We start from the raw sequence: 13359 nt of genomic DNA, 5'->3' as shown, positions 1-13359 counted from the left end.
AGGCTGGAGTGACGGTTGATTTTCAAGCTGAAAAGGCAGTTATGATGCAAGGCAATCGTTTAGTGGGTGAAGCTAAAGTTAGAGGAAATTTGTACTATTTTCGGATGTGGAAGAATAGGAAAGATACTGCTCTGATGTCAAAAGAGAATTACGAAAGTCAAACTGCGTTATGGCACCAAAGGTATGGACATCTAGGATTCAAGAACTTAGAAAAGCTGAAGAAATCTGCAATGGTCGTTGGTCTAGATTCGTTAAGAAAATGTGAAGAATTTTCCTGCGAGCCCTGTATGGAGAGTAAGTTGGTGCGATTGCCGTTTAATGGATCGAGACTGGCGACGAGTCGACCTTTAGAAAGAATTCACACGGATGTTTGCGGAAAGATAACACCTCCTACATACGACGATAAAGAATATTTTGAAGGAATCTGTGAATCGTTAACAGCAGCAGAAAAAGCTCGATAGGAAGAAACAAAATCATGCAACCAACCTGGTTTCCGGCACTCCCGACCACTAGACCTCGGAACATTCTCCTCTTGAGAGTTCCCATTTAATTGTGGTGGGAGTGCATCTTGTTCTTCCTCGGGTGCCGAGATATTTGCATCTACATATTCTTCGTCTGTAGGGATATCATTTTGCTGACCGTCTATCTCGTTCGTTACAATATTTACTACAGGAACACTTATTAATCAAGGTGCAATTGCTATGTCCAAAACCGAAGAAACGAAACGAGTTAAGCACATTGATGTAAAATATCATTTTATCCGTGATGCTGTGAAACAAGAAAAAATCAAGATCAATTACGTGCCAACACACGATCAGGAGGCAGATATGCTGACCAAATCTTTGCCTTCAGCTATATTTCAAGAATTTCGAAAAAGGATCGGTTTATTGTAATATTTCAAGCAAGTCAACAAGTGGGGGTGTTAAAAGCAATCGAAGGAGCTGTTGACTGTGCTATCATTTTTCACTTGGTAACGCCTTAATCAAATATTGATTATTAATAAACAAGCTCTTCAACTGATCAGACGTGTCTTTTCATGGTTGTCTGCAAGTCGCCCTAAAATCTATAGATTCACCAAAACCGATTACTAAACTGTTAGCAAGTGTTCAGTAGTAAATAATCATATATAAATATTGAAACACACTGGAGTCAGCTTTTACGCGGAGGATATGGACCGCGTAAATTAAAACAACGTAAAAAAACGCATAAATTCCTAAATATGTCTAAATGAATCGTGTTAATCCCGAAATTCTAGTGAAAAAAAAATTGCATAAAAAGCGATTCGTGTAAAAATAAAACGCGTAAAAAACGACTTCAGTGTACATCGGGAATGAAGCGTTGACTCTTCCTTGATCGAATGGTCCAAGAAAATTGAAAATCCATCGAGAAACGGCTGAGATATTAACGATCAAAGTCTATCATATTTTCGTGACGTTTTTCGATTTTTTGCAATCGTAAAGTGTACCCCAATATAGAAAAGACAGACGTAGTTCTACGTCAAAAGTTGATATCCCGTCAAAAATAAGGTTTGTTAGCTGAGTTTCGGAGAATTATCTGCTGATTTTCAGCAACTATGACAGATATCTCGGCGAAAATCATGTTTGCTGGGGCTCGACTGTGCGAATCTCGGTAAAAGTTGAACAAATTGCTGAGATCCCGGTAATAAAAATAAAGTGTGTACTTATACCTTCTTATATCTCACTTCTGATTTATCATTGCTTACTTCTTACTTTTACTTCTAACATCTAAATTTCCCTTCTTGCTTTTCACTACTCATTTCGCACTTCTCACTCCTCATTTCTCCCTTCTCACGTATCACTTCTCATTTTTCACTTCTTCAAATATCTCACTGTTCACTTTAAACTTTTCACTTTTCATTTCTCACTTCTCACTATTCATTTCTCACTTCTCACTTCACACATCGCACTTCTCGCTTCGACACTCATACATTCTTATATCTCACTTCTGACTTTTCAATTCTCACTTACCACTTTTCACTTCTAACTTTTTCCTTACCACTTTTCACTTCTCACTTTTCTCTCCTCATTTCGAGTCTCACACTTCTAACTTCTCACTTTTCATTTTTCAATTGTCACTAACCACTTCTTGCTTCGCACTTCTCACTCCTCATTTCTCACTTTTCACTTCTCATTTCACATTTCTCACTTTTAACTTCTTATTTCTCACTTCTCACTTCTCATTCTCACTTCTTCGCCTACCACTTTTCACTTCTTATTAACTTCTTATTATATCGTGCATGTAACTGTTTCAGACAACAGAGTTAGCGAAGTAAAAATACTTTGGAAAATTACTTCGACTTAGAGAATATCGAGTAAGGGCGACTTACGGAGGGAACGCAGTATGCTTGATTCAAGGGACTTTGAATTTCATCGAGTAAGGGAAAATATCGAGTTACAGAACATCGAGTTAGGGAGAGTTCACTGTATAACACACGTTGCTTTAAATAACTACCATTGATAAAATTGAGTTATAATTTTGTTATGCTTTGCTGATCGGGGAGGGGGGTTGAGGAATGTGTGACGATCCATAAAAAATGTTCAGATGTTTCATACAAAAAGTGTGACAAAGGGGTGAGGGAGGGAGGTTGAATGACTTTTTTTTGCGTTACGTAATTAATGGCTCTTCCCTAATACGGGTGAGTAAATTACTCTTAATTTAGTAACTTTTTGACAGATTAGTTTCCATTTTCAACTTCATTATTGAAACGCAATCTAATAAAGCGATTTTTTTGACAAATTCGGGGTAATGGTCATTCGGGATAATAATAATTTGGGGTGATGACCATTCGGGGGTTATTCAGGGCAAAAGTCTTTCGGGGTACTGGCGTTCGGGTAGAATCAGCTTTGCCATATATTAAGTATACGAAAAAGGCAAAAACAGGTGATGAAATACAGGGACACTTAGTAGCTAGTCTTCCTATCCCAGAGGGAATTTCGGATAAAGGATGACAAAACGAACATTCATCTTAATACTTTAAATATATTACAACAACGATCAAACATAACTCATCAAAGGAATTGTAGAATTAATAGAAGACTCACATCGGTGAGTGAAAATATTTTGTCAAATAATCTACTATAAAGAATGCAAGGTATATCTATAAAAAAATCACCATTAGATTATCCTGTAATAATTTGTGCAAGAACGAACATTGCCATCGATAGATACATACATTAGGACGAGGATCTGGGTTAATCTATATTGAATCTGCTAGTGCAAGTAGGTATTTGAAAAACCATGTTTATAGTGGAGTGTATAGCTTTAAAACTGTAGTTTCATTATTTATCTTTCGACTAGTTTGGTTTACTACGTATCACTTGCCATCAGCTCTTCAGTGCTATCGTCATTTATTATAATATTATAACTACAAGATATACAAAACGACATCCACTACTCATGAACTATTAAATTTTAAAATTCATTATGGTTATCTAGCCATTTCTTTTCTACCATCCGACAAATAATTCTTTACACAATCACATCACAATTTCTCGAAATCGTTCTGCTTTAGACTTGGCTTTGGTTTCCTCATTCCTCAATAAATATATAAATACATACCCTCAACACACCAACTACAAACCGGGAATAGCTCACAGAAATATTTCCGACCCAACGTCCAGCGAAGTGTTGTACAGTGAACTATCGTCCTCCTGTTGCTGTCGCAATCAGGATTTTGTCCGGCTCGGGCCGCCCACAGATGCCGTCGTAGCGTTGCCCTGCTTGCTTCCTCCGCTCCGCGTAGAGCGACCTCCGTCGACAAGAATGTTGGTCGATCTATCGGATGCGGCAATCGACACCACGTCTTCGTCCTCATCATCCTCTTCTTCCACCTCATCCGGCGATATTCGAATCGCCTGGTACCACTTGTTCGTCAGGTCGGCCATCTGGCTCTTGCAGTCGTGCAGTTCCTGTGAAGAATTAGGTTTTAGAACAAAACTTTCTCTGGTATTTAAAGATATTGGGTAATTTCGATTTCATGTCTCACTCTCAATATTTACAACAATGAATTATCAAACCAACCTATAGGATAACTCAAAAGTTGTACATTTTACCCGTAAACCATTTTGCGATCAATTCTTTTGGTTTGTACAAAATCGCATAAGTTAGTTAACATGCGCGAGCTAGTTTTACCAATTTTCAGAATGTTAGACACTTACCTGATGGGTAAACCGCCTGGTGAAGAAAGGTGTGAAGTATTTTCTGTCCAGGCGAGCGAATCCCACTAATTTGGACTGGGTGAAGCTTACTTCCTCTTCTTCGGTCAGTTCAGAAAGGTGCTCCGAATCTATCGCTTGGCCCCACTCACGTGTCTTACTTAGCGACAGCACCTTCTCTTTCTTCTTCCTGCCCACTCGGCTACTGCGGACACTCTTTCTGTTTTTCTTTCCTCCGGAAAGATATTTCATCAGCGGCATGGTGGACCCACCGAAGAACAGTGTCGTAAACAGAACGATTATCAGCGTGGTAGTGATTACCACATGTCTTGTTTCCTCAGTGGAGAACTGCAAGTGCAACGAAAGCGCATAGGAAATTGCTCCCCGCAGGCCAGAGAACCACATTATGAAAGCCATCTTGTTGGTGATTTTGTGCTCTCGGAATCGATTGACCATCCAGGCCAGCGGGAAAATATTGCACGCTCGGCCAATCAAACAGAGAATGATTGCCCAGATGACGAAGGAGAGCTCGCAGCGATGCTTGAAGGAAAATATGGCAAGTCCGAGGTAAGCGAATACACACGTTTCTGCTATGAAGGCCAACGTTCGCATCGTTTGCTGCATCGTAATTTGCGTCACCGTGGACAAATTAAAATGCGTGTAATGGGACATCACGATGCCACAAAACAGGATTGCCATTATGCCTATTAAGAAAGAACACAATTCATTAATCAATCTGTCGTCTATTATTTTTTGGACTAATATAATACTAACAATAATTATTTGATACTTCAAGCATCTATTGGAAAACTAAGATTAAAGTAAAAATAGATATACATAGTGTATCTGTACCAGTTTTGGTCATGTTCTTAATTTGGCCAGTTTATCTCATAAATCCAAAAGTAAAACAATTTTTGATGATTCTATTAGCTCTTACAAAAGATATATCCCTTATCTTTCTTCGCTGTTGAAACTGAGATATATTTTTGCCTTTCTCGTACACTAAGTGTACGTAAAGGCTATAATATTGCTTCAAAAACAAAATTTTGATAGGAGGCCCGGAGGGCCGATTTTTATATACCGATCGACTCAGCTCGACGAATTGAGGTGATGTCTGTATGTGTTTTTTTTTTTTTTTTTTTTTTTTTACAAGGGAGAATGCATTTACACACTAACCCAGTACACGTGCATTGTAGTTGCCAAACTACCACACGGAAGTGTACTGGAGTGTCGGACTCGACCATACCGGTAATACCGACTAAACTCCCTTGGGCTCCACCATCGTTTCCCCCAGGAACTACCTCGCAGTACTACTTCTGGGGGGACGGCAGTACTAAGCGTACTCACTCATTATCGCTCACACAGGCACTCGTCCCACGCGAGACTGACTTGGGTGCTCGCACCCCATTCACTCCATTTGAGTCTTACTTGGATGCTCTCCCGGACGCTCCGCTGCCATGCCTCGAGGTGTCAATAGCGGTAACTGCCTGGGCCTACAGATATTGCGCTACGACATACGCTACCCTGCCGAAGCAGGGACACTCCCCATGCACCACATGTGCACAACTGTAGGTGTGTGGGTACAACCCACTGCTACCCTGCCGCCGAAGCAGCTTCTCCAAAGACCATTCGCTCCATGTGACCCTTTTTCGGGTGCTCACTCTAACACTCCACTGCAATGCCTCGAGGTGTCGATGGGATACCTCGACTCCTGCCTCAGCATGTGCAGTCCATACTCAGACTTCTGCTGCGCTTTGAGGTGACAATAGCGGCGGAGACACGCTATGACACTCCTGCCTCAGCACAACCAGATCACTCACTCCCTGCCGAAGCAGCTCACGCGCTACCCTACCGAAGTAGGTACACTCCACAACTTATTCTAACACTCCACTGCCATGCCTCGAGGTGTCGATAGCGGTATGTGGGGACTAATCAACGATACTACGCTACGACACTCTTACCTTAGCATGTGCAGTCCATACTCAGACTTCTGCTGCGCTTCGAGGTGGCCATAGCGGCGGCGCCTCGCTATGACCCCCCTGCCTCAGCACAACAGATCACTCACTCCCTGCCGAAGCAGCTCACGCACTACCCTACCGAAGTAGGGACACTCCACATGCCAGTTGGCACTCCCTCCCTGGGCTTGTGCTTTTGAAGCGGCACACAGTCGCTTTGATAGAGTCCGCTTACGGGCACTTGTGGTTTTTTGGGAGGGATTTTAGCAGAGCCCACTGCTAAATCCCACCACGCCCTAGGCAGTTCTCCCTGACTCGCAGACAGCTGGGGAGGGGTCGTCAAGCCCTTGGACATCATGCTGTTCCTGCTGTCCCTGCTGCCCCCATGTCTGTATGTGTGTATGTATGTATGTGTGTGTGTGTGTATGTGTACAAATTTTGTAGACACACTTTTTGGAACTTAGCATTATCCGATTTACTCGCAACAAGTTGCATTCGACGGGGAATGCGGTCCCATTGTTTGCTATTGAAAATTGGCTCGATCGGACATTGTATTTTGGAATTATTGAAAAATCATTGTTTTTTCCCAAGGGTCCCCCCTTGGAAAAAAAAATTCAAAACCAAAAAAAAAATTTTTTTTCCGAAGGTGGTGGCGATGCATTTTAACTAATGCAAAAACATACAAAATGATCGAAAAAATGTGATCTATTCTCCTAAAGAGCTTTTTTGACCTTTCTAATGTGATTCTTTCAATATATTTTATAATGCACGAGAAAGGCATCATCACTGCTAGGTGGATTAATCTGGGTTTTTTTTTGAAAAATACGATTTTTTTTAGGGTTGGCCAAATTAGGCAATAAGGTGGCCAAACCCGGTACACTTCTTCTAAATAAGAAAAAAATAATGTAAACATTGAAAACATAATTCGAAGAAGCTATGAGATAAAGAGTGACGCACAATCATTACGAAATTATATGCCAAGGGGGATCATAAAAAGGAAATAATGCAAACCGAGAGATACTGGATGATATTGCCATTCAATAAAATTCTTTCATTTCTTCAACTCACCTGATAAATGAATGCCTTCAGCAAGCACATATGGCGCGTAAGTGAAAACCAGCATGAAACCGAATTCCAGAGAAGGGTGTTTCCGCAAATCCACGTGTTTGAGTAAAAGAGCCCCCATCAGAGCAAACACCACCCCAATTCCAGCCGAGGCGAAGAACATTAAGCAGAATGTATTCAGAGCCGAAAAGATCGATTCACCGGTTCCTTCACTGCCTGACCCGGAAACCATTGGCATCACCGTTGTCGTCAGCACAATCGAAATGGCATCGTTCAAAATACTCTCTCCAAATACTAACATGTTTAGTATTGGATCCACGTCTAGCGCATGAAATATAGCAACAGTGGCCACAGGATCGACGGCTGAAATCAACGAGCCAAAGGCAAACGATTCCACGAAATTTAGTCTATATGCAACTTCCGCTAAACCCAGCAGATACACGCCGGACCCGATAACCAGCGCAGAGATGGTCGTTCCAATTATTGCAAACACCAGAATCGATCCAATGTTCTGGAAAAAGTTACCCTTGTGAAGATTATATCCGGACTCGAAAATAATCGGTGGCAACAAAACCAAGAAGAATGCCGTCGGCGAGAAAACCTCCTCTCGCTCCCAGTTGGCCACATTTTTCACCGAAGAATTGTTCAAAATAAGCCCGATCAAGGCCCCGAGGAATACCACCACTATACTTTCCGGTAGATACTGAAATCCGGTCTGCAGCATCATGTGAATCAGGAGGATCCCAAGAGCAATCACACATAGCACGAAAAATATCGACATCGAGCTGTAATGCTCCTGTTCGACGGCATTCTTTTCCGGGGACATGGTTGTGGTGGCATTTCTCGGAAGTTCTTTCACCGGATCCTCTTTTTTCGGCTGCTGCTGCTGGTGGTCATCGTTCGGAATGACAGTCGTAAGATTAACATCTGTTTCCTTCGTCAATGGATTACTTACTGACGCTACGCTATTTCCATCACCAGCTGGAAGTTGGACGTCCGATGCAACATTATAGAAAGTGGTGAACAGGAATCCACAAATTAGTAGAAAATATATCAATCCAGACTTCATTGTGTCCTTGAGACTCTGAGTCATAACTCTCAGAAGGGAATGCAACGTTGACTGTTTGGGTAATGCCTTTTTTCTGGCCTGTTTCACTGCATAGCTCCAGCTGGAAATTAGTTTTATCACGCTCCTGTGTAGAATACAACAATCACCGAAAATGACTCAATTTTAGCAAAAAGCCGAGATTACTGCTTCATTTGACGGCCGATGTTATTTTGACGGGGTGTTTGACCATCCATCACAAAGAATGGAAAACAGGGAAAATTTGGAAGGAGAAGACGATAGAAAGAAGAGTTTGATGACATAAAAATCGACGAAAGGGTGAAAAAAAAAACAATAATCGACAATGGTCGATATATTAGTCCTGTCCAATGAGCAGATCCAGCAGATCACATAAAGCACATCGTAATCGCTTTCGATTTACATTTTGGCCCTGATGACATCAGTTTCAATTATCACATTTTTCCCGAAATTGAGTATTATATTTTTCATGCATATTTTCATAATTTTGACTTTGAATTAACATCCCGAATAAAATGAAATTATACAACGATTTTTCTAGTTATCGTTTTTTGAGCATAGAAAATTATATAATTGAATTTTTCATGGAATCATATAAAATACTGTACGTGAATTATAGGACGAACGATATTTCCGATAGCCCTTATAATATTTTGGTTTTGGATGATACATTGAATGGGTTGTTAAGTATCGTTACCATTCAAAAACATTACTTTTGCATGTATTTTGCAAATCAATATAACCATGGATCATTGGTTTATCTTCAGTTTTGTTTTATGTGATCATTAGGGTTTTGATTATGTTCAACAAAGACGATAAAATCTAGATTGCTTTGAGAATAGGTCGTATGTGCAAACGAGAGATTCTCTTTGATCACGCTCTCTTTCGCTAATATACCGGCTAGTTTTGCATGTTTTGCTACATTTCCACTTCAGCATGATAGACAAAGCTTTTGTCTTTGGATATCTGCCAAGAAATTCGAAGTAAATTTTTGTATAGTTTCGTAATAATCGAAAGAGAATAGATCCAAAGAGAGACTCTCTTTTGCACATACGACCTATTTTCAAAGCACTCTAGAAATAGTAAGATTTTTCAACGATTCTGTTGATAATCTGAATTAAACGCAGTGCGATTATTATTATATTATTACTGTATTGTAGTATGTATAATGTTATTTCACAAATTAAAATAGTGTAGTGGCAGGAAATGGATGACTCTGGAAACAAACAAAAATGGGAGAAACAAGAATAGATTTATTTAACATTTTATATAATAAAGTTTTGACTTAAGCCCAGTATTAGGGTGGCTCTTTTTAAATTTTTTTAATGGGCCGCCCTTTTATTCGGTTCTGTTTGATGCCCTGATGCTCTGGACAAAATTTCAGCCAAATCGGTCAACGTTTGGGCGGTGCTAAACTCGTTGGAAGTTTATATGGAAAAATTTATGCAGAAGCATCCAAAAACAGTGATTTGGTGGCACAATTTACGATCAAGAACCATGATACTCATTCAGTTCTGAGACGGTTCCGGATGTTTACACACGTATCGGATGTCAGTCTCAATATCTGTTATCTGTGATTGTACGTTTACTTGCTAGGTGGACACGGTCGGTTAGAGTAGCCGTTCCACCAAGTGTTCGTTAAAGTAGTCGCTAGAGTATTCGCTGTTGGTTTGAGCGAGACAAAGTAAACGTCAAAAAAATTCCAACCAGCAATCTGAGTGAAAGAGCGAATATTTGTTTACCGGCAACCACGTGCTTTTTGGCATTTGCATTTTTGGCGGACAAAAGAATGAGCACGTGTCCCAGTAGGTGAGGGGTAGTTAGATGTATTTATATGATATTTATTACCTGATCGGGAGATATAAAATGTTTAATACTTGCCCCAAAAAACCGTGAAAAAAATACCTACATTATTTCATAAAGTTCTGCGACTGTAATATTGAAGAATTAATTTAATTTGACTAAATATATGTAATCATTAAAATTAAGTTTTATAAGACATTAACATTGCCGTTCACCTCGATTTTTTGCGCTTACTCTGAGTGGCCGTAAAAGTAATCGGGAAAATCTTGATAGCGAGTAAATCCACAATATTACCAAGCGGAATTTTGACAACTGATCTGCAGGAGTAAAATGTCACTTTTACTTGCGGAATAATCGAGCAGACTATTCTTCCGAAAGTAAAGTGACAGTTCCCATTAGTTTGCTTGGGAACCTTACAAATTCCCTTTTTGATTTTTGTTATTTTCAGGTGGATACTGGTGAAGAAATTTCATTTCAATTTTTTACTTTTCCGATTCAGTAAACGGAATTTAACATGGGTTTGAGATAGAAAAAGGAATTTCTTTTGAACACGATACCAACCTTTACATGTATTTTAGATCACCACCGACTTCGAGAAACTGCCGTCGACAGAATTGACACTTAAAAACTGAAAATGAAAACACTTCTTTCTAAGCAGTTGGGTGGGTGTGTATAGCTACTAAGGGTCTGTCTCATTATGAGAATTAAACTGAAATTAAACTTAAAAATGACATTTCAAGTATCAAATAACCCTGCTCGCAGAGCAAGATTAATTTTGACAGATATCGAATCATTTTGCATCGATGTCTTATTGGAATTGCTGGGCAGCACCAGTCATTCTTATTACCGGGTTATTTGTTAATTTTCGAACTGTCACTTTTAAGTTTAATTCTCCAAATGAGACAGACCCTAAGTATACGTAATGATAGCTCCAAAAACAAACTTTTTATATAGAAGGCCAGGAGACCCATAGTGTTATATTCCGATCGAGTCAGCTCGACGAATTGAGGTGATGTCTGTGTGTGTATGTATGTGTGTATGTATGTGTGTATGTATGTGTGTGTGTCTGCGCACCCACCCAAAAAAAAAGTCACTCATTTTTCAGGCACTTATCCTTAACCTATTTACTATCCTTAACCTATTTAAGTTGCATTCGACGCAGGATACTCTACCATTGTTTCCTATTGAAAATTGGTCAGATCGGACTATTGGCTCGGAAGTTATGGCCAAAATACCACTTTTTTTTAATAGAAAAATTGAGTAAAAAATGTCACTAACTTTTCAGGCACTTATCCTTAAGGTTGGTATCGTGTTCAAAAAAAATTTCTTTTTCTATCTCAATCCCATGTTAAATTCCGTTCACTGAATCGGAAAAGTAATGAATCGAAACAAAATTCTTACAACAGTATCCACATGAAAAGAACAAAAAACAAAATTGGCATTTGTAAGGTTCCCACGCAAAGTAAAAGTGCCCTCACACGTTGCAAGCAAATCACTCGCAACGAGCATTTTGCTCGCAGAAAGTGACAACTGTCAAAAATTTGCCTGTCTGACTACACTGAAAGTGATTGCATGTTTGCAATGACAACTCGTAAGCAAACGCTCGCTTGCAATGTGTGACTGCTAAGCGTTAAAAATTTTCAACTCGCAGAAACAAAATTGCTCTTGCTAAATAGTACAGCACTAGTAAATTTTTCGCTCGCAAAAGTGAAAACGTTTTCAGGTGGCAGTGTTGCACTGCAAAAATAGGAATGAAATTAGATTCTGTTGTCGAAAAACAAGTTTTTCCTTTTTGTTTATATTTATTTGCATGAGAGTAAATCTGACATTTGCTTAAAGTAAAAAACTGCTACGTGTGACAATTGCGAGTGCTCTCAGAAATCATTCGCTCGCACGAGTGATTTGCTTGCAACGTCTGACGAAGCCTTAATGGGAGCTGTCACTTTACTTTCGGAAAAATATTCTGCTCGATTATTCCGTAAGTAAAAGCACAGATAACAGATATTGAGGCTGGCATCCGATACGTGTGTAAACATCGTATCCGTTAATTCAAATGTATTTTAAATTGGGATCGCGTTTGGCAATCGATTGGAGATGGCGCAAGGATCATTGTTATTGAAAACAACGAAGGAAAATTCAGTACGTTTTGACAGATAGGTACCCAACATGTTTGGTAACGATAACAAATGGAACCATAGCGACAATCGTCCTCTATAGTTTATTACCTTTTATTTATTGTTTTTATGTATGTTCCAGCATAACTTCTGAACCCATTGATCGATTTCAACCAAATTTGGAACACACATTTTTTATCTTAAGGGGGTTAAGGATGCTCTTTGGAAAAAGGGAGGATGTGGGGGGAGGGGTGTCGCTAAGTTATCGATCAACTCAGTGTACCTTTTGAACCCCTTGGCCGATTTCAACTAAATTTGGAACACACATTCTTTATCTTAAGAAAACGACAATAAGGGGGTTTGGGAAGCTCCTTGGAAAAAGGGGAGGGTGTGAGGGGAGGGGTGTCGCTAAGTTATCGATCAACTCAGTGTACCTTCTGAACCTCTTGGCCGATTTCAACCAAATTCGGAACACACATTTTTTATCTTAAGGAAACGACGATAGGGGGGTTAGGGATGCCTTTTGGAAAAGGGGGAGGATATGGGGGGAGGGGTATTGCTAAGTTATCGATTAACTCAGTGTACCTTCTGAACCCCTTGGCTGATTTCAACCGAATTTGGAACACACATTCTTTATCTTAAGTAGCCGACGATAGGGGTGTTACGGATGCTCTTTGGAAAAGAGGGAGGGCATGAGGGAGGGGTATTGTTTAGCAATCGATCAACTCAATGAAAGTCTTGAACCCCATGACCGATTTGAACCTAATTTGTTTCAAATATTGTTTGTGCTAAGGAATCGGTATCGGGTCGGTATTCCGAATTTGAATGTATCAAACTTTTATTTTCAGAGCAGCATGCCCCTTTCAAACGATAGGCAAATTAAAAGTTTGCGTACTTTTGCTTTGAACGCAAGCAACTCTCTACCAAAAAGAACCAACGAAACTTTTTATTTTAACCAACGATTTTTTTAATTTGATTAATGATTTTTCTTTCTGTGTACGGAATATTTTTCCGTAAGGAAAAGTGACAACCAGTGTTGGTAGAATCATGCTCAAAACTCACTCACCGCAGCCTCATGCGCGAGCTGACTCGCTTGCGATTCTGTATGGAGAGCAGCGCGCATGAGTTTTTCACGCAGAATCGCATCGTTTCGCTCATTCGCT

General features: G+C 39.9%; 1 protein-coding gene across 1 annotated transcript; it reads right to left on the bottom strand.

Annotated features, from left to right (window-relative positions):
• Positions 1–2980: 2980 nt before the first annotated feature.
• LOC134213688 (sodium/hydrogen exchanger 8) lies at positions 2981–8516 on the bottom strand. Its single transcript, XM_062692965.1, has 3 exons — positions 7199–8516; positions 4179–4879; positions 2981–3929 (listed from the first exon to the last, which is right to left on the bottom strand). Exons 1-3 carry the CDS (start codon positions 8286–8288, stop codon positions 3687–3689), a joined length of 2034 nt encoding a protein of 677 aa, XP_062548949.1. The 5' UTR covers positions 8289–8516; the 3' UTR covers positions 2981–3686.
• Positions 8517–13359: the final 4843 nt, after the last annotated feature.

Source organism: Armigeres subalbatus, chromosome 2 (genome assembly GCF_024139115.2).
Source record: "Armigeres subalbatus isolate Guangzhou_Male chromosome 2, GZ_Asu_2, whole genome shotgun sequence".
Classification (NCBI taxonomy): domain Eukaryota; kingdom Metazoa; phylum Arthropoda; class Insecta; order Diptera; family Culicidae; genus Armigeres; species Armigeres subalbatus.
The sequence above is the reverse complement of the archived record's forward strand: the minus strand, read 5'-3'. Positions and strand labels throughout refer to the sequence as shown.

Bases quoted from the DNA above. Each gene is read 5' to 3' on its own strand.
- LOC134213688 (XM_062692965.1), bottom strand. From the start codon at position 8,288: ATGACTCAGAGTCTCAAGGACACAATGAAGTCTGGATTGATATATTTT. The intron at 4,880-7,198 runs GTGAGTTGAAGA...CTTTCTTAATAG, and splicing joins TGAAGGCATTCATTTATCAG to GCATAATGGCAATCCTGTTT. The intron at 3,930-4,178 runs GTAAGTGTCTAA...AATTCTTCACAG, and splicing joins CCAGGCGGTTTACCCATCAG to GAACTGCACGACTGCAAGAG.